The 21,686-nt window shown below is 40.7% G+C and overlaps 2 protein-coding genes across 4 annotated transcripts in view; one reads left to right on the top strand and one right to left on the bottom strand.

Moving 5' to 3' along the window:
* The window catches only part of FBXO11 (F-box protein 11), a 109,793-nt gene extending 108,365 nt beyond the window's left edge, over positions 1 to 1,428 (top strand). For both annotated transcript variants that reach the window (XM_020903694.2, XM_020903693.2), the window contains exon 23: positions 85 to 1,428. In XM_020903694.2, coding sequence (XP_020759353.2) covers positions 85 to 214 — 130 coding nt within the window. In that variant the 3' untranslated portion in view covers positions 215 to 1,428. The remainder of the gene's footprint in view (positions 1 to 84) is intronic.
* Positions 1,395 to 21,648, bottom strand: MSH6 (mutS homolog 6). Of its 2 annotated transcripts, XM_020903692.2 has the most exons (10): positions 21,309 to 21,648; positions 11,809 to 12,011; positions 9,334 to 9,503; positions 5,341 to 7,885; positions 4,069 to 4,337; positions 2,814 to 2,931; positions 2,530 to 2,619; positions 1,955 to 2,109; positions 1,672 to 1,871; positions 1,395 to 1,565 (listed from the first exon to the last, which is right to left on the bottom strand). In XM_020903692.2, the coding sequence occupies exons 1-10, from the start codon at positions 21,560 to 21,562 to the stop codon at positions 1,484 to 1,486; spliced, it is 4,086 nt and encodes a 1,361-aa protein (XP_020759351.2). In that variant the 5' UTR covers positions 21,563 to 21,648; the 3' UTR covers positions 1,395 to 1,483. The 2 variants fall into 2 exon arrangements, with proteins under 2 accessions (XP_020759351.2, XP_070334085.1); XM_070477984.1 differs by lacking the exons at positions 5,341 to 7,885; positions 11,809 to 12,011; positions 21,309 to 21,648 and having other exon boundaries at positions 9,334 to 9,411.
* Positions 21,649 to 21,686: the final 38 nt, after the last annotated feature.

The following is a 21,686-nucleotide window of genomic DNA, read 5'->3' as shown; positions in this document are numbered from 1 at the left end:
ATGTAGCACACTTGCTTGTTGTATTACCCAATTATTTTCATCTCCTCACTTCCCTAATCTTTGGGTTTTCATATTTTGTTTCAGGTTTTTCTGTGACTGTGGTGCTGGAACACTGTCTAATCCTTGTACATTAGCTGGTGAGCCTACACATGATACAGATACACTATATGACTCTGCTCCACCTATAGAATCTAATACATTGCAGCACAACTGAATACCTTCCCTAAAGAAAAAGTCCTGCCATTCTAACATCATAACTTAAAGCGTTTTGGGTTTTGTTTTTTTTTTTTTTTTGGAAGATTTAAAATATTTGCCCATGCTACAGGAAGAGACTGTATTAAAAATGAATACACAAGGTCAGTTGACACTATGAAGCTCAAGCTACCAAAAAGAAAGTGGCAATATATTGACTCAGGATCTCAAAGCTGGGTGTTTTAGCATTACTGTGTAAAGACTTTTGAAGGGACAGAAGTGAAGAAAATAAGCTTCAATTTTGTACAGATACCAACTTCTGAAAAAAAGCTGGTGTTTTTACAACTAGCATTGAATGCAGTCCAACTTGCAGTAGTACTCTTCAATAGACGAGCAGCTTTGTTGCTGCTTTATGGACGTGGGTACCAATTGCTTTTGTAATATGGTAAAAATGTGAGCTAGCACTTCTGCGTTTCTTTTGATTTTTTTTTTAACATGTATTCAGATTGAGAAATATGATTTTAATGCTTTAATCTCATGTAGTTTGTTTTTAATTTCAAGCAAAATCTTATTGTACTTGAATGTGCCCTGTTTTGTTAGCACACCTAGACTTGCTGTAACTGTACTCATGTCCCAGTATGTACGTTCTTTCTATGAAAGAGAAAACACTAATCTTAAATTATATCCAGCAATGTTTCTGGTATCCTTTAAGAAAAGTTAAGACTATTATTTCCTTCCCTTCCCTGTGCAGCATTCAAAATCACCCCTAGAAAAAAGTGAGTGTTTTAATGAGACTTCCTAGGAAGGGATGCACTGTAAAACAAAAGTATTCTTGTAACTCAGTTTTGTGAAAGGTAAAAACTACTATGTTTTAAAAGTACACTTTAGAAAGTCTCTTCAAAACAGTCCTGTATTTGAACTCTGTTCATAGTTTTTTTTTGAACAGTTTAGACAAATTGCTGGAAATTAAAACAATTTCCTGCATTAAGCTGAGACAAGTATATATACAGCCCTATACAGTTTCATAGCCCCCCCCCCCCCATTTATGTGTATTGGTGACAGTGGGTATAAACAGCCTGAAAGTGTATGCATGTACCATAACATCTAGACTTAATATATTGTGGAGTATTCAATAACCATTATGTAGAAGGTAGATAAGAATTAAAAGGGTTTAATTTCCTAGAAAGAAAATGGAAAAATGGTCATTTTTAAAAAATAAAGTTTATTAGATCATAATGTTGTCTGAATTTACCACCTTTGTCAAAAGTGAACTCAAAGCTTCCAATGTAGTCTATAATTCCTCAATCAAAGTCAGCAACTTATGGACAGCTTCAGCATCCACAGTCGACCTTTCACTAGCCAGACAAACCTCCCTTAAAATTAAAAAAAAAAAAGTTAGTTTGCATTTTTCACAGTGCATCATCCACCCCTTTACTGCTTTTGAAACTGCGTTGTAAAGTTATATCCAATTATAGTTACCGAAATAATCGCAGTGACTGAGTCATCTTCTCAAATTCTCTTGCTTTTCTATGTCCCTTTTGAATAACCTCCTCTGGAAGATTAGCAAGCCGGGCTGCATTAAAGCCATAGCTTTTAGGACAGGCCCCCTTAATGAATTTATAGAGGAAGGTAATAGTCTCCTGGCTGGGATCTTCACACTCATTTTCTACCATACATGCCTAAAAAAGAAAAATTACATGCTGGCAATGGAAGGACCCACTCAAAAACCAACACAATTTTTGAATAAACAATTTATACATACCATGTGTCCTAGGCGCACTGCAACATTTTGAGAATAATCTTCAACTAATGAATGGTAGTGGGTAGAAAACAACGTACGACACTTTATATTCTCAGCAAGTTCTTTAACAACTGCATTTGCTATTGCTGTCCCATCAAATGTTGCAGTACCTCTTCCTATGAAAATATACATAAACTATATATTATACAGTCTGCCCTATTATATTCCAAGAAGGACAGGCCTCAGAATTTTTTAAAAATGTACTGAATATCAGCTTAGTACATCCAAAAGCACTCTGTAAACAGGCCCTCTCTAGCTAAAGCAGGCCTGCTTATCAGCCCTTGGAGTTCAGGAATATTATTCAAGTGCCACTATGCTTCAGAAACTTCCTTTTAAATAGCCTTATTATCCAATTATCCCTGTATTACAATTTAAATTCGAACAGGATTTAGAAATTGCCACCTAGTGCCAACTGTGGGGTCTATGGACAAAGGTGGGTATATTCATATTCTTTTTCTTTAAGAAATGTGTCCTTCAGACCATTTTCCAGAAAAATAATTCTTTGTACTAATGTTTTAGAAATTTTAATGTCTTACCTAATTCATCCACAAGCACCAGAGAATGTGCTGTTGCATGTGTAAGTATACTGGCAGTTTCACTCAATTCAACAAAAAATGTACTTTCACCTTTAAAAAAAAAAAGTGATCAAAATGAGAATCCTCTTTTAACAGCAGAAACATCTTTTAGGTTCGTATCATTTGAATCAGTTATGAACTACCCAGTGGTACTAAAGATTAAATTTTACTAATTACTTCTAGTATGTTAAAACTTGCATAATGAATTGTCAAATAACAGAGCCTTAGGTAGAAAAATAACTCACCTGACATTATTCTGTCTGAGGCACCAAGTCTAGTAAACACTCTATCAATTGGTGTGAGCCTACACACTTCAGCTGGTACGTAACAGCCCACCTGGGCCATTACAGCTAATAGGCCAGCCTGTGAATGAGGGAGGAAAAAGTTATTTTATGACTGATATTAACAGAACAGATCATTAACTAGAAGCCAGGCTGGGAGGGGGCAGGAGGAGAAGGGGACGACAGAGGATGAGATGGCTGGATGGCATCACTGACTTGATGGACATGAGTTTGAGTAAGCTCCAGGAGTTGGTGATGGACAGGGAGGCCTGGCATGCTGCGATTCATGGGGTCGCAAAGAGTCAGACACAACTGTGCAACTGAACTGAACTCAACTGAGAAGTCAGGCACTCTTAAAAAAACAATCTTCACAATCGTAGGAAAAGTGAGGCTGAGGGCCTGCTGGCTTTAAAACATCAGAACATATACACTAACCCACTACACTATTGCTTCTCAACTCTGGCTGAACAGTAGGATTAAAACTATTGATGCCTAGAACCAACTGCAAACCAAACAATTTCAGAGGATGAATACACCCCAACTCCCAGGTACTTTTTTTGTTGTGCTCTCTAGATGATTTTGATTTAAAATGAAAAGGTTAAAAACCATATCACTACACTATTGCTCCTCTCCAGTCAGTAAATTTGTACAAAGTATATAATACAGTACAGTAGAATAAGAGGGTCAGCAAACATTTTTTGTCAAGGGCCCAGTGTCTCTGTGACATTTTTTCTAAACCCTTTACAAATCTAAATCATGTTTAGCTCAGTGACTTGCCAACCCCTGACAAAAGGTTAGGAAAATATATTTACTGTCTTCCCTAAAAGCAGTTCCCAACAGTTAACTAAAGGTCATGAATTACATTTGCTTTCCTGTATGAACAAGTGCAGTGGTTCTAAGGCTTCCTAGAAATGAACCTAATTTAAGAACAAATGTACATTTGTATAATTTTCATTCATTATGAATACATCTAACCTTCAAAGGAAATGGATGCAGAGCTCATAAAAGTCATGGCCTGAACCAACTTCACCTTCTTAAGTATTTCCTTTAACATCAGGCAAATATTTGATTAATGAAATGAACACAGTTCATGACTCAAGGAGTTTTCCTTTGCTTATCAGTAAGTCAGTGACTATCATGAGCTTTTTAGGAAACAGTGGCTTAAATGTGTAATAAATTCACTCAAAGTTTTGTAACACCACCATTTATAATACTTTACCTGTCTCATGAGTGTAGACTTGCCTCCCATATTTGGTCCAGTAACAAGCACACAATAAGCTTTGCCATTTTCCTCCTCCTCTTCCTCACAGCCTATTAGAATGTCATTAGGAATAAAGTCATCACCAAAAAAAGTCTTCGTAATGCAGGGATGGCGTGATCCTTTAAGGTCTAGAAAGGGAGGAGTATCTTCTTCTGGCAACAGAATTATTGGACGACACATTGGACCATCACCCCCTCGACTGTAGTTAGTCAGGCACAATAAAACATCTGGTAAACAGAGGACAAAAGTGAGGCTTCATCATTTTTGATAAGCAACAAAGGCCCAACTTCTATACAAGTCTTTCAGAAATGCTTTAGTAGAGGTTAACATGTTCCACTTTAGACATGGCAGGTTTTTTTCTGTAAGCAGGCACTCTAGTGACATTGTTCTAACTGCACAGTATATAAAATGCTTTGTTAATGGATTCATTAGCTGGAAATGAGTCATCAGCCTAAATGTTTTACATGTCTTCCTTACAGCACTTCATTAAGAAATCTATCCCCTCAAAGTAGAAATTGTCAAAACACAGGAAAAAACCCTCAAAACTGTAAAAAAAAAAAAAAAAAAAAAAAAGGAAAACTTCAAAACTCTAAAACAAGCAAAGGCTTCAAAATAAGTTGGCCATGCCTTTTCCTTTAAAGAGGTTACCTAATTACAAATACAAAACCAGGGCTCTTAGAAATAAACCCAGAAGACAAAGTGTGATAACTTGGGCTAAGAGAAAAAGGAAAGATTAAAATCTTTTCAATACATGTGTAGAGTGTAAAACAAACAGAGGTCAAGGGATAGCTTTAAATTAACCTAAGTAGCTTGGGACTTCACTGAACCTGGTGGTTCAGTGGTTAAGGCTCCGTGCTCCCAATGCCAGGGGCACAACTTCCATCCTTGGTCAGGGAGCTAGAGCCTGCATGCTGCAACAACAATCACAAGTGCCACAACTAAGACCTGGAGCAGCCAAATGTTTTTAAAGTGCAATGGAAAAATAAATAAATAAATAAAGTGCAATGGAAACATAATGTCCTATGCACCTTTCAAAAATAGCTTAAAAGCAACATTTATCAAATACTATAAATATAAATTCAACTGAAATTTGATCAAAATATATACCCGTTACTTGAGTTTAGGGTTGAGTCAATGGGGACTTTCCAGTGGGCTGTAATTTCAATATAAAACTGGCACACAGGGCATCACTAACTAAAGCTTGAGGAATAAACCTGTTGAAAGCCTTACCCAACACTGAGATGCACTCCACAGCAGCCTGCCAGTCCTTATAATTTTTATCAAAGTTATAGAACAGTCGCCTCATGCAGTCCTTTAATGATGCATCTCTCCGTTCTTCAGCATTTATCAGATTAGCCAACTTCTTCTCAATTGTTTTGGTCCAGTATCGTTTACAGCCCTTTTTGGTGGATTTCAACTCATATTCTTCTGGCAAATTACGGGTGATGAAATTCTCTGGAATTTCCAACTGGTAACGATTCCTACCAATTCCCCAGTAAACTATGGTTCTACAGCCAATTCGACTGCGCTGTTTCTCCAAGTATTCCAGGAGGCTCTGTTCATTTTCTCTTATGTCAGCAAGAGCTTGGTCATAATCAGAGTCAAATCCTGCTTTGGGAGTAATCAGCCCAGTCTTTCGAGCCTTCTCATGGTCAAAGGCTGTATCCCATCGGTTCAGCTCTGAAGTCAAATCAGGAAAGCGCCCTTCAGGATTTTTTGTCTGCAGAGTAAGGACCTGCTTGAGGATTTTAGACTTAAAGTCATCAATGACTTCTTCCATAAGCCCTATAATTTTACATATTACTTTGAATCCTTCCAGAGCAGAAAGAAAATCAATAATCTTTTTTTTGCTGTATGTGGTTTCCTCATACATTATAGCCCTGCTATCTGGGTGGTTCTGGCTCTTGAGGGGAGACCCAACATTATGAATTTTACTCAGTAGTCTCTCAAGGTCTGGAAGCTTCTTAAGAAGGTCTACAACCTCAGAGATTTTGTCAGGCACAACCATTAGGTCTTCTATGGCATCCAGGCGATCATTGATAGCATGAGGGTTACAGAGTGGGGCGCAAAGCCACTGCTTTAAGAGCCGTTTGCCAAAGGGAGTATGGCAAGTATCAATCTTCTCTAACAAGGTCCCTTCAGTAGAACCATTTGTTCCATTCAGAAAAATCTCCAAGTTGTTTAATGTCACAGCATCTAGCACCATTCGTTGATTGGCTTTAGCAAAGAGAGCACCAGGTCTTGTAGCATGGACCATGTCAGAATCCAGGGGAACATATTCTTCAAAATTAGCCATTGATAAAAGCTCCTGATCAATAAGGCATTTTTTGAGGTAGAAGACACAACCACCAAGAGCAGAGAGGGCCAATTCACTCTTCTCTCCTGGTGTCAATCCAATAGAATCTGACTCCGAGGTCATACCTTTAAGCACCTGGGGTAGTACCACCCCACCTTCCTCATTTAACTTGTCTGTAAAATATCCTTCTTCAAGGAGAGTTCTCAAAGTTTTGGCTGCATCCCAAAACTGGGAGCCCGGTATCAGACCTTCCTGAAGAGAAGAGGATAATGAACTCTTGAGAATCATCTTCGTTTCCGCTGAGAGATTTCCCTTCTCAAATAAGACCTGTACTGGAGGATAGTGTGCCACTAAAGTCCTAAACCTGGAACAGTGGCGATCATCTGAAAACTGACCTACGAAGAACCTCCCTAGTGAGGTATCAATGAAGCATACTCCGTACACGCGAGTGTGGCCAGAAGACTCCTCCTCTTTCTCCTTGAGGCTAAGAAGGTACTTGCTGTAGTTCTCCGAGGGGTCACCTTCCAGCACACTGTAGGTCTGTGTGCCCTTGGTAATGACCCTACAGATCTCCCTCCGCACCACTCTGTCGTACTTGGATATGTGTGCCATTTTTCGGCATCGTGCCTCCATCATTTCTGGGGTCTCGGTCTGTTCTACTCGTGCTACTTTGTAGCCCTTCTGGACCAGGGAATCTGAGTATCGGCCAAATGCAATTTCAGGGAAACCAGAATGGGCCCAGTTGCCTTTCATGAATACCAGCCCTAGCTCACTGACTCCAATAAGAGCATCCATGTGGTACATCTCATAAAACTTCCCCACTTTATAAAATATGACCAGATCAAAGTTCTGAGACTTAATTTGCCACCACTTCCTCATCCCAGGAGTACAGGAATTAAGGAAATCCTCGGGCACAAAGAGTGTAGATGCATCAAAATCAGGGTGATCGGGCCGCCTCCTGTGTACATCTCTTCTCTTTTCCTCCTTAAGCCACTCTAAAGTTTCATGATACCAGACAGTGGGGCGATTACTGTCATCACATCCCCCACTAATGTGGGCTTGGGATTCAGAATTTTGAGGGGCAGAGAAAGCACTCAAAGTATTCTTGGTTTCTGATGAAATGCCAGTTGCTCGTTTGGTGGCTGAAGGCATTTCCTTCCTTGAACTCTTCCTCTTGAGAGAACCATTCCCAGTTACCATTCTCTTCCGCTTTGGCGCAACTTTGACAGGGCTGTCCAGGCCTTCACTGTCACTGTCCCCCACTCCACTGCTCATTTCATCACTGCTTGCTTCCTCCTTAGTGTCTGGCTTGAATTCCACATCAGAGCCACCAATGTCACTCTCAGAGTCTGATATGACCCTTCGTTTTTTTATTTGTCGGCTACTTCGTCTGGATCCTTGCACCTTTGGCCTCACTTCCTCTTCACTCTCAATGTCATTTTCCTCTTCACTCTTATCTGATGTGTAAGGGGCACCTACCTGAGAGGCAAAGAAAGAATATTTTAAAATATAAAAGTAAAATTTGGAAAAATGACAATATTGCTAAGGAGTCTCTCTCAATATGCTGCAACTTCATATGTCAAGAACCCATCTCCAGAAATAAGAAACTATTTTCTTTCTCAATGGATAGCAATTTCAGTTTCACCTAAAATTAATACAAATATCACAATACAGGATTAAGTGATTCTGTCATGAGAGTCCTTTCCTATTTAATACTAATGAAGTCCTTAGGATGACCATACATGAAAAAAAATACCCATAGGTGATGTCCTCATTAACAGTCATAGCTGTAGACAAAACTTATCTTTCTTCCAAGGTCATCGCTTCTTTTACAGTTGAACATATTATAGTTTACCATTCTATAAATTCCTTACTATAAAAAAACAACAGTAATCATTTTAGTTCTAGTCCTTGCTCCTCCACAAACCAGCTCTATTTTTTTCAGCAAGGCACGTTCAGTTCTCATAGACCTCCCTCGTATATAAAGTAGTTACAAGGTTAAATGATTTCTGTCATTACCACCCAGATCTAAACATCTGATTAATGTTATGATCCCTGGTCTCAACCTCAAAAATAAGATTAAAAACATTTCTCTTTTTTTTTTGGCTGCGCTCGTTCTTTGTTGCAGTAAGCAGGCTTAGTTGTGGTATATGGGCTTTTAGTTCCCCAAGGAGGATCGAACCCAGCCCCCAGCACTGGGAGTGCAGTCTTTTATCTACTGGGATCACCACAGAAGTGCCAGTTTCTCTTAAAACGCATTTTATATGCCTATCTCATATAGAATAGAACAAAATCAAGCAGCTTATAGATGAGTCTAAGCACATCTCATTAATTTACTAAATTAGAAAATGTTCAAGTATACCAATTATTTGTTCATTTAAGATTTAATTCACTTAAAGTGACCATTAATATTTGAAACCAAGATTGTCTTTCAACCTCTTCTTACCAATTTAAAATACAACAAAAAAGTATTAGAACATAAAACTGGATCATTTCCACACCCTCATATAAAAGGTTACTATCAGACACCATAACCAATTTTATCACCATGTCCTCACTGTCCCTAGCTCTATCCTGGTTACCAAAATGGTACTCCCTTCAATAAGCATGTGTGTTTCCAGCAGACTTGAGAACTTAAGTAAAAAAGGGTGCTAGACTGCTGAGGATTCTAAGTAACTGAATATGACCAGAGGTTTAAGAAAGTATGTGTATGAATACCAAATAAAATATATTTATATATATTTGTGTGTGTGTGTGTGTATATAACACACACACAAGCTCCGGGAGTTGGTGATGGACAGGGATGCCTGGCATGCTGCAGTCCATGGGGTTGCAAAGAGTTGGACATGACTGAGCAACTGAACTGAAATAGGAAATTACCACATTTTCCAAACAATAGTAACAACTGCCTGTTAGCAGGGTCCCACCTCCGTCTCTTCTTCCTCCTCTGGCTCTGAGGGCTCATCACATACTGCCAACTCAAGCCTCTTAATCTTGTCTTTATTCAAGGCTTCATCTGCACGTTGCATTGCTCTGAGTATTTCAGGCTTTGCACTGTAAAAATGACCTCCTTTCTGGGCTTCCTTGGAATGTGAACCTAAAAAACACACATGTATTTATTTATAAATAAGAACAGTTGGCTGAACATTTGGCTCAATGTATAACCACTTGCCCTAAGGAGCAAGAATGATAACCATCAAGGTGTTTTGTTTTGCCAAAGGCACATGGGATCTTAGTTCCCTGACCAGGGATGGAACCTATGCCCCTGCAATGGAAGTGCAGTCTTAATCCCTAGGCTGCCAGGGAAGTCCTTCAGGTATAACTTTTAATGTCCCATTATTTTTGATTGATATAGGTAAGATCAATAAAGCCTTCACAGAAGGAATTTTCAGGGTAAAACTATCAGTAAAACTGAAATTACCTATTTTACCTCCTGTAAGTTACCTTCATTGTTGGTTCACCCAGGACCACTCTCTCTTCCAGAAAGACTTCAGACTGTGGACCCTAAAACCACACCTCTAGAGGTACATAAGATGTAAAGGAGATTTGACTCTTTTTAAACAAACATTGCTTAAGGAAGGCAAAAACTACACTGTCACTTAAATGAAGCAATGACATTAACAATGTTTGTTCCCAGGGCAGTTAGATAAGACAGATTTTTTTAAAAACCCTACTCTAAGGAATCCTAAATTTTGGGAGGAGAATAACCCAGTGCAGACTTTAAAGTTTCTTCAAAATAGTTGCATCAAAAATGTCTTGCTCTGTTTTAAAGTAAAACTTCCTTTATTCATTTCATTTCAAACAGCTATAGTATTAAATGACATGTCTATCCAGTGAGCAAAAGGTTAGATATAGACAATTATAAGACTAATGGTACAGAATTGTTTTAGTTCTTTTCCAAGAGGCCTAACTAGGAATGTCTGTTCTCTTCTTCTACCTGAATATAACTACAGCTGCAAAACAAACCTGAATTTGTCTAACAGATCCAAACATTACACCACTCCCTTCTTGCAGTATATTAAAACTGATGGGACATTCTAAATTTCCATGGAATTAGCAACTTTTATGAGCTGACTAAAACAAAGCTGCAATTTCTTATTTCTCTAAGGAGCTACACCAAAACTACAAACTGCAACAGTCAAAATCATTAAGAGTGGCTCTGAACTTTTCCCAAAGTACCTGTTATAGCTGTGCTCACCCCACCAATCTAGTATCACCACCATTCCCCTAAAACCTCTAATGCAAACTACAACCCTAAGACCATCCCCGCCACCAGAGGCCTACTGTTTTCATGCACACCTCTTTGCTGATTTATTCACATATACATTTTGCAACAATTTGGAAATTTAAAGGGCAAAGAGCAAAATGCACAGCGATAACTTTATAAAATAATTACAACATAAAAGTAAACTTTTTTGATCTCTTTTTAAAGCCATCTTTTGCCAAGGCTTGGTTTAGCATCTCAAAATTGTCCTGGAAAAAGACCTCATTTATCATCTGGTCCAACTTGCGTGCATGCAAACAGAAGTCACTCTGGCCAAGATTATACAGCAAATTAATAGACGATGGAAGTAAACTCTCTCACTCTGTTCTCACCCTGCACATCAGGTTTCTACACAGGCCTGTCTGCCCTGCAGTTTGAGGAGCACTACGGCCTAAAGGGCATGATTCCCAGGCTTCTGGGACACTGACCGCTGTTCTGATTCCAAGATACTGAGTTCAGCAATGTCCTAGCCAGGAGTCAAGATAAATGGAAAAAACCTGTGCATGCACTACATCCTGCAGTCACACTGTGCATGCACTGCAGGAGACGGACAGGGTGCAGCCAGCCTAGGTGAAACCATACACGCAGGACTGCTGATGTCTGTGATAAATGAGGCTGGGCCTGGGAAGAGTGAGTCACGGTTTCAGAAGTCTGGTTTCTGATATGAAACTCAACTCAGATGTGCTCATAAGGTGAGCATTTTGAAGCCAAGGTCGCATGCATCTCCACCTGTCCTAGAGTGTGTCATTGATCTATATGTTCCGTATCTTGGCTACATTGTCTTTCTTTTGGAACGTTTTAAGATAGGAACACTGTTTATTTTTTTCATGTCTGAATCTGGCATTGTCGTCCATCATGAGACCCAATCATGAAATCATTTTTCCTTTAAGGGTTTGATATTGCTGTAAGTCACTCAGAAGGACAGAAATAAAAATTCAACTCCACACCACAAACTGGCCAAAGATCAGCTACATCTTATCCTTTTCCCATGCTAGAAGCTTTTACCACATCCACTCTTACAATTTATTGGAGTAAAATAATGCTTAAATGCACTATGTAGGAGACACTAACATTCAGACTCACATGTGTGTGGGCTCTATCTTACAAACATACCCAACCTGCAAAGTAAATCTCTTACCTGTATATGGCTTTAATAGCCTTCTGCTAACCCAGCCCCGTGTTGGGCTGTCATCAAAAAACTGTACATGAACTCGGGCAGACTTTCCTTTCTCACGGATGAATGTTCCATCAAAAGGGTGGTTGTAAACCAGGCAAGGCCACCAAGGGTAACCCTCCATCTTGGCCCAAACCAAATCACCTGGTGAGAAGTCACAAGAACTGCTGCCAAGAGAAAATACATAACTTGGTTAATATTTTGTTAAATTACATTAAAGGCAATTACCTACAAAAAAGCAGTTCTAAGGAAAGTATCTTAAGACACCTTTGAAATTTTCTGGCATTAATATTCAGGCACAGAAATTCTAAATGTAATGATTTTTTAAAATCAGATTTTCAAGTCATTTTTAAAATCATAAGCAAGACACAAATGTAATGGTATTAAAGTCAGAAATTATCTCAGAATTATTCAAGGTTTAAAAACTATGGCAGAATTCTGACAGACTGGTAATAGCAGGAAAAAGACATAAACTCATTGTATGTGTAATCCAAATTGTGAGTAACACCTGTACTAACACATGCATACATTAGGAACAGGATCTGACCCAAAGTATTAATAAAATACCAAGCTATTGCCTAGGTAAATTTGCTATACTTACATTAAAAATCATTTAATTAAAACTTTGCTCCAGTGTATTCCAAATACCCCAAAAGCTAGCAGACTAATACCCCTAGCCCACCCCTAAAAATCTAGTTTTGTGGGAAAACTTAAGAGATAAGTATGTAATGTGCCCAAAATAGCTGTGTACACAAATAGTTATATAAATAAGCCTACAGAATCAACAGGAGATCTAATCTTCACAAAAACTGACTTAGCCCTGAAGATTTCCTGAGAAAGGGAAGAAGTATACAGGAGTCCCTCAGTGATAGAGAGGCCACAACAATGGATAAACTCTGCTCCAGTACTATATACCATGATTTTCTAAGCCTGCTTAAAGGTTTGCACTGAACAATGACAAATGTAAAATATATTACAAAAGAGAATATTTTAGACCGTTTAGAATAATCAATTGAGGCCACCTTAATCAGGCTCAATCATAAAACTGAATTATTTCTTTCTTCAGAAAATGTGGATGTGGATATCCCTATACCAGGCAGAAAAGAAACCAGAACAGAAGCATGGCTTCAGCTGGTGCTTACATCCAGCGCCTTTAAAGCACATTCTTTCAACTTAGCAAACTATGTTGACCAGCATGAGTCTAATTATTGCTGTCAACCACCACAGGGGTCATCTTCAAACAGGGAGCTGTGTCTGCACAATTCAGGTATCTTAAGTGTTTCCTCCTTACTAACATATCCATTTGTTAAAGAGGAGACAAAGATCCTTATCTCTGTGTGGTGCTGTAGAGCAGGCATTCCCTTAACTTAGCCAGGCAACCACTTAACCACAAAGTCTATCACACTGGGATCAGGAAACCACAAGCTTTCCTTGTATGTTAGGTCCTGAGAGTACCCTAAATCTGTACCCTTTCCTGTTGCTAACAGAGGGAAATAATCTTTGTCATATATAAATACACTATCAGAACTGAATCTGAACTCTATGACAGTAACTTCTAGAAAACTGGCCAGAGCAAATACATGTTATGCCAATGAACACGTCTCCTCATAGGAAGCATATTTCTGGCTGTAAGGTCTTCAGATATCAGACTACGAACTGTTGGCCAAAGTCAATTTTTCTGACAGGAACCAGTAAAGATACTCATCAGTTCAGCCTGGTTGCCCTTCATCCCTTAAGAGATGAAATTTGGTGTGTATATCAAGAAGCCTTAACTCATCACTGGCTAGTTTGAAGCAGTTCCTCCCCTAGGTGAGCTCAGGCTGGCCAGAAAGGAGTCAGGTTTACAAAGTATTCAGTTCAGTCACTCAGTCATGTCTGAGTCTTTGCGACTCCATGGACTGCAGCACTGCAGGCTTCCCTGTCCATCACCAACTCCCGGAGCTTGCTCAAACTTATGTCCATTGAGTCGGTGATGCCATCCAGCCATCTCATCCTCTGTCGTCACCTTCTCATCTCGCCTTCAGTCTTTCCCAGCATCAGGGTCTTTTCAAATGAGTCAGTTCTTTGCATCAGGTGGCCAAAGTACTGAAGTTTCAGCTCCAGCATCACTCCTTACAATGAATATTCAGGACTGATTTCCTTAGGATGGACTGGTTGGATCTCCTAGCTGTCCAAGGGACTCTCAAGAATCTTCTCCAACACCATAGATCAAAAGCATCAATTCTTCAGCACTCAGCTTTCTGTATAGTCCAACTCTCACATTCATACATGACTATTGGAAAAACCATAGCTTTGACTAGATGGACCTTTGTTGGAAAAGTAACGTCTCTGCTTTTTAATATGCTGTCTAGGTTAGTCGTGGTTTTTCTTTCAAGGAGCAAACATCTTTTAATCTCATGGCTGCTGTCACCATCTGCAGTGATTTTGAAGCCCCCAAAAATAAAGTCTGTCATTGTTTCCATTGTTTCCCCATCTATTTGCCATGAAGTGATGGGACCAGATGCCATGATCTTAGTTTTCTGAAAGTTGAGTTTTAAGCCAGCTTTTTCACTCTCCTCTTTCACTTTCATACAAAGTGTTAGTGCTTTGTAAAAGTGAAGACTGTTTTCCTTGCCCATGTGAGGGTAAGGACTAAGATATGGCTAATTCAACAGTAGCTATTTCATTACATACATGTCTATAAAAGTTACACATTCTTTAGAACAGAGTTAGCGCATCAGAGACTTTGACAAGAATGAACATCTTGGTGGTACATTTGAAGTTCAAAGGAGCAGGACGCCCCCAAAGTAACAATTCTGTTTTATCTCGTGTGAAGCAACAAAGCACTTGCAAATATCTCAGGTGTCTTAGAAACTAAATATGTAGATCAAAATTCTTGAGCAAAAAATATGAGATGGCCACACTTGCCTCCTTAAAGTTCCTGTCTATCCTCAATTAAGAGTAACTCAAGTTTCCAGCTGAGACCCAAGACATGGGGGGGAAACTTTGAGTTCTATACCTTTAACAGTACTAAGTTAATATAGTTTTTATCCCAAAGGAAATTTGAGCTTTCTCTGTTACCTTAAAATTCTTGTCATTTGTATAAAAGTGTACAAACTGTACAACAAATTGTAAAATGGTGTTCAAAGGTTTCAAATTGACATAGGTTCCTTTCCAAGCAACCAACTTGAAAATGTAATGTCTTCAGGGCTTCTCTGGTGGCTCAGTGGTAAAGAATCCGCCTGCCAATGCAGCAGACACGGGTTCAAGCCCTGATCTGGGAAGATCCCACACGGGGTGGAGCACCTAAGCCTGGGCACCACAACTGCTGAGCCTGTGCACTGGGACCTGGGAGCTGCAGCCACGGAAGCCCGAGTGCCCTGGAGCCCAAGGTCTGCAACAGGAGAAGCCACAGCAGTGAGAGGCCTGCACACAGTGCAACTAGAGGGGCCCCTGCTCACCACTGAAGGAAAGCCTTCACAGCAGTGACGGCACGGCATAAGCAAAGAAATGAGTGATTGTTAACATTTAATGTCTTTGACTTTATTTGAAAGGCAAATAAATGTGCATCCTCACTAGAGGAAGAAACACATAAAAAGCTGATTACAATCATCAGATCTGTAAAGCTAAAATGCCATCATAAACTGAATTGTTTAAAAACAAAATTGTTTTTCAACATCACCTCACCCTAAACATAAACTTATACTTACAGAATCTTATGTATAAATTAACTCTGCTGTTAAGAATGGGGTGTGGGCAGAATGGATTCCCTCGTAGTCCAGTGGTTAGGACACAAAGCCTAGTGTAGTGAAAGAAAATGGAAGTACTCTAAATGCTAAGACTAAGAATGTAGCTTAAAAAAAATTAATGGATAGCTCCCCCAATGTTAAAAGGCTTTTCAGAAAAAAATTCTTTTTAATTTACTGACTTTCTATGTGCAAATGAATTCTTTAAAGGTAATTTAAAATTTTTACCTCTAGTAGTTGTGCAGTCTCCGCAGAATATCAAAATAAAAGGAAAATAAATTTTAATCCATGCAAATATTCAGATTTTTACCAATACTAATACCATATTTTAAAGTATGTAACTATAACTTAAGCATGGGATCACAGTGGAATGTACTATAATTTGAATATCTGCTATTTTTCATATGTTGATCCTTAAAGAGCCAGAGGACCTTATAAAATCAGAGATGAATACAAATGGCTCTACTTGAAACTTTATGTAACAGTCAGATTCAGACTTTACTGTATTTTAACATTTGGCTCCCACTTCCTGACAATCTTAATACGTTCTTTCTCTTTTCAAATAACTAGGACTGTGTTAAACATTAACAAGGATCATCAAACCCTATGCAATGCAAATCCAATTTGAAAATATCTAGGCCAAAGTCACTTTACAATGTAGAATGGGTTCCTCTTAGAGCCCAATGTGAAATCCCAAAATAAATATGGGAATTAGCCTATGATATACTTTATAAATGATTCAACTATGATTTTACAAGTGGTTTTTGTTTTCTGGCTGCGCCACACACCTCTGTGGGATTTCAGTCACCTGAGAAAGGGCCCAGCTGGGCCCCTGGCAGAGAGAGTGGGGTCCTCACCACTGACCGCCTGGGAGTTCACTTTACAATTGCTTTTAAAATGATAATATATCTCAAATGTCTGATATTCTTGGGATTTTTAAAGACAGCTTTAAAAAGGTAAGAGAAAGGTGACAGCTCAGAAAAGCAAGTGTAAAACATACAACTAAAACACAACTTCATACAACTAAAAATAAGAAATGACTTAATAAAGCTAAATATACATGACAAATCTTTACACTTTGGTTGAAAAAATGCCATTATTTTTGCTCCCTCTGAAGAGGGAGCCCATTACCTTGGTGTCAATTATTAGTTGTGCCCCAAATTTATAAGCAACATTTCTTTTCAAGCCAACCACCTATCAGTGCTTGTATCTACTTCTCAACATAGACCATTAGAGTAGAAGGCCCCTACCCTCAAACAGCTAATAAGAAAACAGAAGTAACCAGAGGAGTTATTACCAAGGGCTCCCATCACACCTACCCATCTACCTGCACCTCTCTGCCCTTCACCTGGCTTTCCTTCCTTTGGCTTGGATAACTATGGCATCTATCACTTATGCATGAGGTCGAGGGCAACCATATAAATTATCATCCAAACTGGCCTCTAAAACTATTTCCTAAATATTATTAGAAAAGAAGCCTATAAAAAAACTAAAACCGGGGCTCTTCGGAAAGCAGCTCAAGGAGCAGGGACAACTGACAGTCGTCATCAGAATGAAAAGTTCTGAGGCAATGTTAAAAAGTTATAAACGCCAGCTTAAAAGAGGCTCCTGCTGGCCAAATCATTATGAGAAGTTCAGCATCTTTTTAGTTAAATTGACTAAATCAAATTAAGTCTGTGAAACCAAGTCCACCATGACACTTTTTTAAAAGCCTGAATTCTTTTCTTACAAAAACTATTATATAAGGTGTTATATTGTTTAGAATATATTACTATAAATAGATTTAACTATGAAAAGTAGAAGGAAAGGCACCTACAACTAGGGCAGATTGTTACCTTTAACTAAAGGCTCTTAGGGGGGAAAAAAAAATCTTGTCACGGTCTGACACACCACTCCTATAAATGAATACAAGGCACACACTTAAAATTTTTTACTGTCCTCATTTCTCATAATCAACAGATAATTACTGAAATGAGATTGCAAAAAATAAACCAGCTAAGATTTGCTTTAAAAAGCCAGATTTACGTAGTCAAAAGCCTTGCTCACAGCTCTTTCAATTGTCTTAATAAGCTACAGGGGACTTCCCTAGTGGTCCAGTGGTTGAAATTTCACCTTCTGATGCAGGGGGTGTGGTTTCCATCCCTGGTCTGGGAGCTAAGATCCCACACGCCTCCTGGCCAAAAAACCAAAACATAAAACAGAAGCAGTATTGCAACAAATGCAATAAAGACTTAAAATTAAAAAAAAAAAAAAAAAAAGGCTACAGAAGAAATGAAGTACTGAGAAGCAAGCCCAGAGTGCACAGACACACATCCTGCAGCCATGTACCCAAACTGCTGTCACCTTAACTGCTTCCTCTTTCTCAACCCAGGTGAAAAAAAGACTTTTGCATCACACCTGACAAAGACCCTAGGGGAAGGAAAGAAAAAAGACAAAACACTTTAACAGTGGTACACAAAAGGTAACTAAATGACAAATGACCACTGAAAGATGCTCAACTTCTTCCAACTGATCCCTAGGCAAAGTCCAAATGGTTTGTAGCCCATCAGCAGAGATTGGATCTCCTCATACCTAAGGCTCCGGCCTCCTGTCTTCATTCTCAATTTGCAGGACCTTCCTCTTCCTGCACCAGCTTCCTAAGACCCCCCTCACCTCTACAGCAGCTGAGCTAACTTCTACTTATCTATCCTCTGGTCTCAGCCTTAGAGCTGAAAGCCTACCTTGACCCACACATACCCCATCCTCCCCCAAAAGTGGACAGAGCTCACCAGCGCTGCTCCTGCTCTGAAACTGCCTTTTCGCTTGTCCAGCTCACTCTATATCCAGGTTCCACAACGCCCAATACTATGCCTGCCAGAGGAGGTACGTTAACATTTGTTAGGCGAAGGCCAAATCTATCTAATGAATGGAGAGTTCTTTAGAAACCTAGAATCAAATATTTGCCCATTGTTCTTGAATACCCTGAAAGCAGTCCTATAGAGTAGGTGGTCAAGTGTAAACAATACATTCTTTCATAAGTCTTTTATGAGTTTCTAAAATTCAGACCTCAAAAAAAAAGAAAAAAAAAAACTGCATATGCTATTCAAAATATAAAGCACAACCATACAACAAATAATTCCATCTGTTTAGAATGGATGCAGGAAGAATCAAATTCAAGTTTAGGTGAACGTAACACTTTGTACATCTCTTACCATGCATCTGTTACAGAGGATGCACATGTAGGGAAGGAAAAAAATTATTTTGGAAAAATATTTAATTTTCACTGGAGTATAACTGATGTACAATGTTGTGTTAGTGTGCTGTACAGTAACTGAATCAGCTATACTGATACATATAACCCCTCTTTTAGATTTCCTTTCCATTAGGTCACCACAGAACACTTGAGTTCCCTGAGTTATACAGTAGGTTCTCATTAGTTATCTATTTTACGCATAGTATCAACAGTGTACACATCAATCCCAATCTCCCAATTCATCCCACCCCCCAGGGAAAATATTTTTCCGTCATCTGAGTTCTTGGCTGAGAGATACAAAGGGAAACTGAGTAACACTCCTGGAGATGGCCCACATTACACCTTAAACCACTGTCTTCAGCTACAGACAAAGGAAAGATAGGGCGCCGGGGAGGGAGACCAGGAAGGTTACCAAGAAAAGCACAAAAAACAAGGATGTGTTTGTTATTAAGATTTCAGTCCAGTGCCTATAGAATCTCCCTTCTCAGTACAGAGGCAGGCATCCTTACAAATGGAGATTTTCCTTTTAAATGTAAATTTCCCTTACAGAAGAATAACTTCTACTGTTCTCAGAGGTTCTCCGCTGTCTTCCCCTTCTCGAAAATACTCAGCTCAAAATAACCTCTATGCCAGAGGCACATTCTGGGGTGGTAAATCCTGCCACTCTTTTTTTTTTTTTTTTTATTCTTTTTTTTCTTCTCATTAAACTTTTTTTAATGGGTCTCAAATTCTGTGACAGATTTTTGGTCAAGTTGTTTTCATTAAAAAGTACTGATTTTAAAAAACTAATAACTTAAACTGCCACACACAAAACATATGGTCCACAAAAACATTCTCCTTTCCACTGCCACTCTTCTCCTTTCCTGCCACTCTTCAGGCCACTACATAAACTTCCTGAGAGGATCGCTTGGAGAATTACAGCTGCACTTTGAAAAATCTGTGGGACGCCTGAAACGCAAGACATTCTAAATCAACTACTCAGCTCTCTGATCTTGAATGTGTTCTCTTTTTTTGTACCACTATTTCACCCGTTCAGACGGCTGCCATTACACTTTATGCCTAATACAATTCATGGGATACAATAAGTGAGAGCTTTTCAAAATGTCGCCCGCTACTTCAACAAAGGCCTGCCAAACCCTGAACCACCACCAAACTGCCTAGGAGAGGAAGACACCGCCGGGCAGGCTTAGCCTTTATCACGTTCATACCTCTCTCCCAGAGCCAGATCAAGGCCTTTGGGGGCTCTCAATTCAGGAAAAAATTACAGTCCCCCATCCTCCCCTGAAATCCCTAACAAAAGATGCACTATTTCGGGGAGTGCTTTCGGTCTAGTGGTTAGGATTCCGCGCTGTAACTGCCATGGCCCAAGTTCAATCCCTGGTCCCCGAACTTAGATCCCGAGAGTTTCCCTGGTGAGGAAAAAAAAAAAAAAAAAAGCACTATTTCTTAAACTAACATTACTTTCAACTCGCACAATACTTCCAGATGTCAAAATTAACATTAAATTAAGCTTTCCATCTGTTTTGATGCATATGCAATCTATCTATACTTTGACCCAGCTTGGTCCCCGCACTTTCTGCTCCCCGCCCCTGCTAACTCGGACCAATCAGGCCCCTCGGTTTACCAGCTGACACACCCCCGCGCTCTAAACTTGCCGTCCACCCCCCAGTGTTAGTCGCTCAGTAGAGTCGTGACTTTTTGTAACTCCAAGGACTATAGCCCACCAGGTTCCTCTCTCCAAGGAATTCTCCAGGCAAGAATAATGGAGTGGGTATCCATTCGCTTCTCTAAGGGATCTTCCCGATTCAGGGATCGAACCGGGGTCTCCCGCATTGCCGGCAGATTCTTCACCTTCTGAGCCGCCAGGGAGGCCCCAAGATTACTGCAGAAGGTAACACTCACCCACCCCAACAGCCCACACACCCACCCCGCCAGAGGCTTCGCGTCCGACGCTCTAATCCAAACATCGAGGGTGTTCCTCGAGCAACTAGCGGGCTCGAAATGGACCATCCCGACTCTGATGGGGGAACATCCTCCGGATATCCCACTCGAAGCACGCGGCGCCCCCACAACCTGCTGGTTCCCGGCGTCCATCCCTGCGGCAGGCATTCGTCCTTCCTGCCACCCCTCCCCCGCCCGGGGCAGGCGCCACCCCTCCCTCGCCCAGAGGGCGCACTGCGCGCCGCGCAGGCCAGCTTTTTCTTCCCGCCCCACCCCCAGTACTCCCTTCTCCCCTTTCTCCTTCCTACTCCAAGCACCTTCCACTCCTCCTCCCGCACCTGGCAGACTTCTCCTCCTCCACCTCCGAACTAAGCGCGTCCTCCCTTCCCCGCCCACCCCCTCTCCTGGCATGGCCGATTTCCTCGCACCCTGTTTACAAGCTACACCCCCAAAGCTCCCTGCACTCTTTCAAGCAGCCCCACCTCCTCCGAGCCCAGGGCCTGGACGCGCAACCCTAGCCCCGCGAGGCCACCTCCCTGCACCGCCCCCCCCCCCCACGCCGCTACCTGGCGGGGACCGCAGGGGAGGCCGACTTCCGCAGCCCTCCGTTGAGGTTCCTGGCTTCGGCCCGCGACGTGGTACCCGCTAGGGGCTCAGGCCCGGCCTCGCTCCAGGCCGCATCCCCGCCTGGGGAAGGGGAGGCCCGGGTGGCAGCGGCGGCGGCGCTGCTTCCACTTGAGGCTCTGACGGGGGCTTTGTTGGCATTATTCACGGCTGGAGACTTAGGGAAGAAGCTATACAGCGTGCTCTGTCGCGACATAGCCACAGAGGCCGAGGCTCAACCGCTCCGTCGGACCGAGCCACTAGAGGCAAGGCATCTACCGCGCGGGGCCTGCTGGCGGGAAATCTGGGGGGAGGTGCGCTCCGCGGGAGGAACTCTGGCC

Source organism: Odocoileus virginianus, chromosome 2 (genome assembly GCF_023699985.2).
Source record: "Odocoileus virginianus isolate 20LAN1187 ecotype Illinois chromosome 2, Ovbor_1.2, whole genome shotgun sequence".
In the NCBI taxonomy this organism is placed as follows: domain Eukaryota; kingdom Metazoa; phylum Chordata; class Mammalia; order Artiodactyla; family Cervidae; genus Odocoileus; species Odocoileus virginianus.
This window is presented reverse-complemented; position numbering and strand designations above follow the sequence as displayed.

Bases quoted from the DNA above. Each gene is read 5' to 3' on its own strand.
- MSH6 (XM_020903692.2), bottom strand. From the start codon at position 21,562: ATGTCGCGACAGAGCACGCTGTATAGCTTCTTCCCTAAGTCTCCAGCC. The intron at 7,886-9,333 runs GTGGGACCCTGC...TTTGCCTCTCAG, and splicing joins AGGAGGAAGAAGAGACGGAG to GTAGGTGCCCCTTACACATC. The intron at 2,932-4,068 runs GTAAAGTATTAT...CCTCATTCACAG, and splicing joins AGTCTACACTCATGAGACAG to GCTGGCCTATTAGCTGTAAT.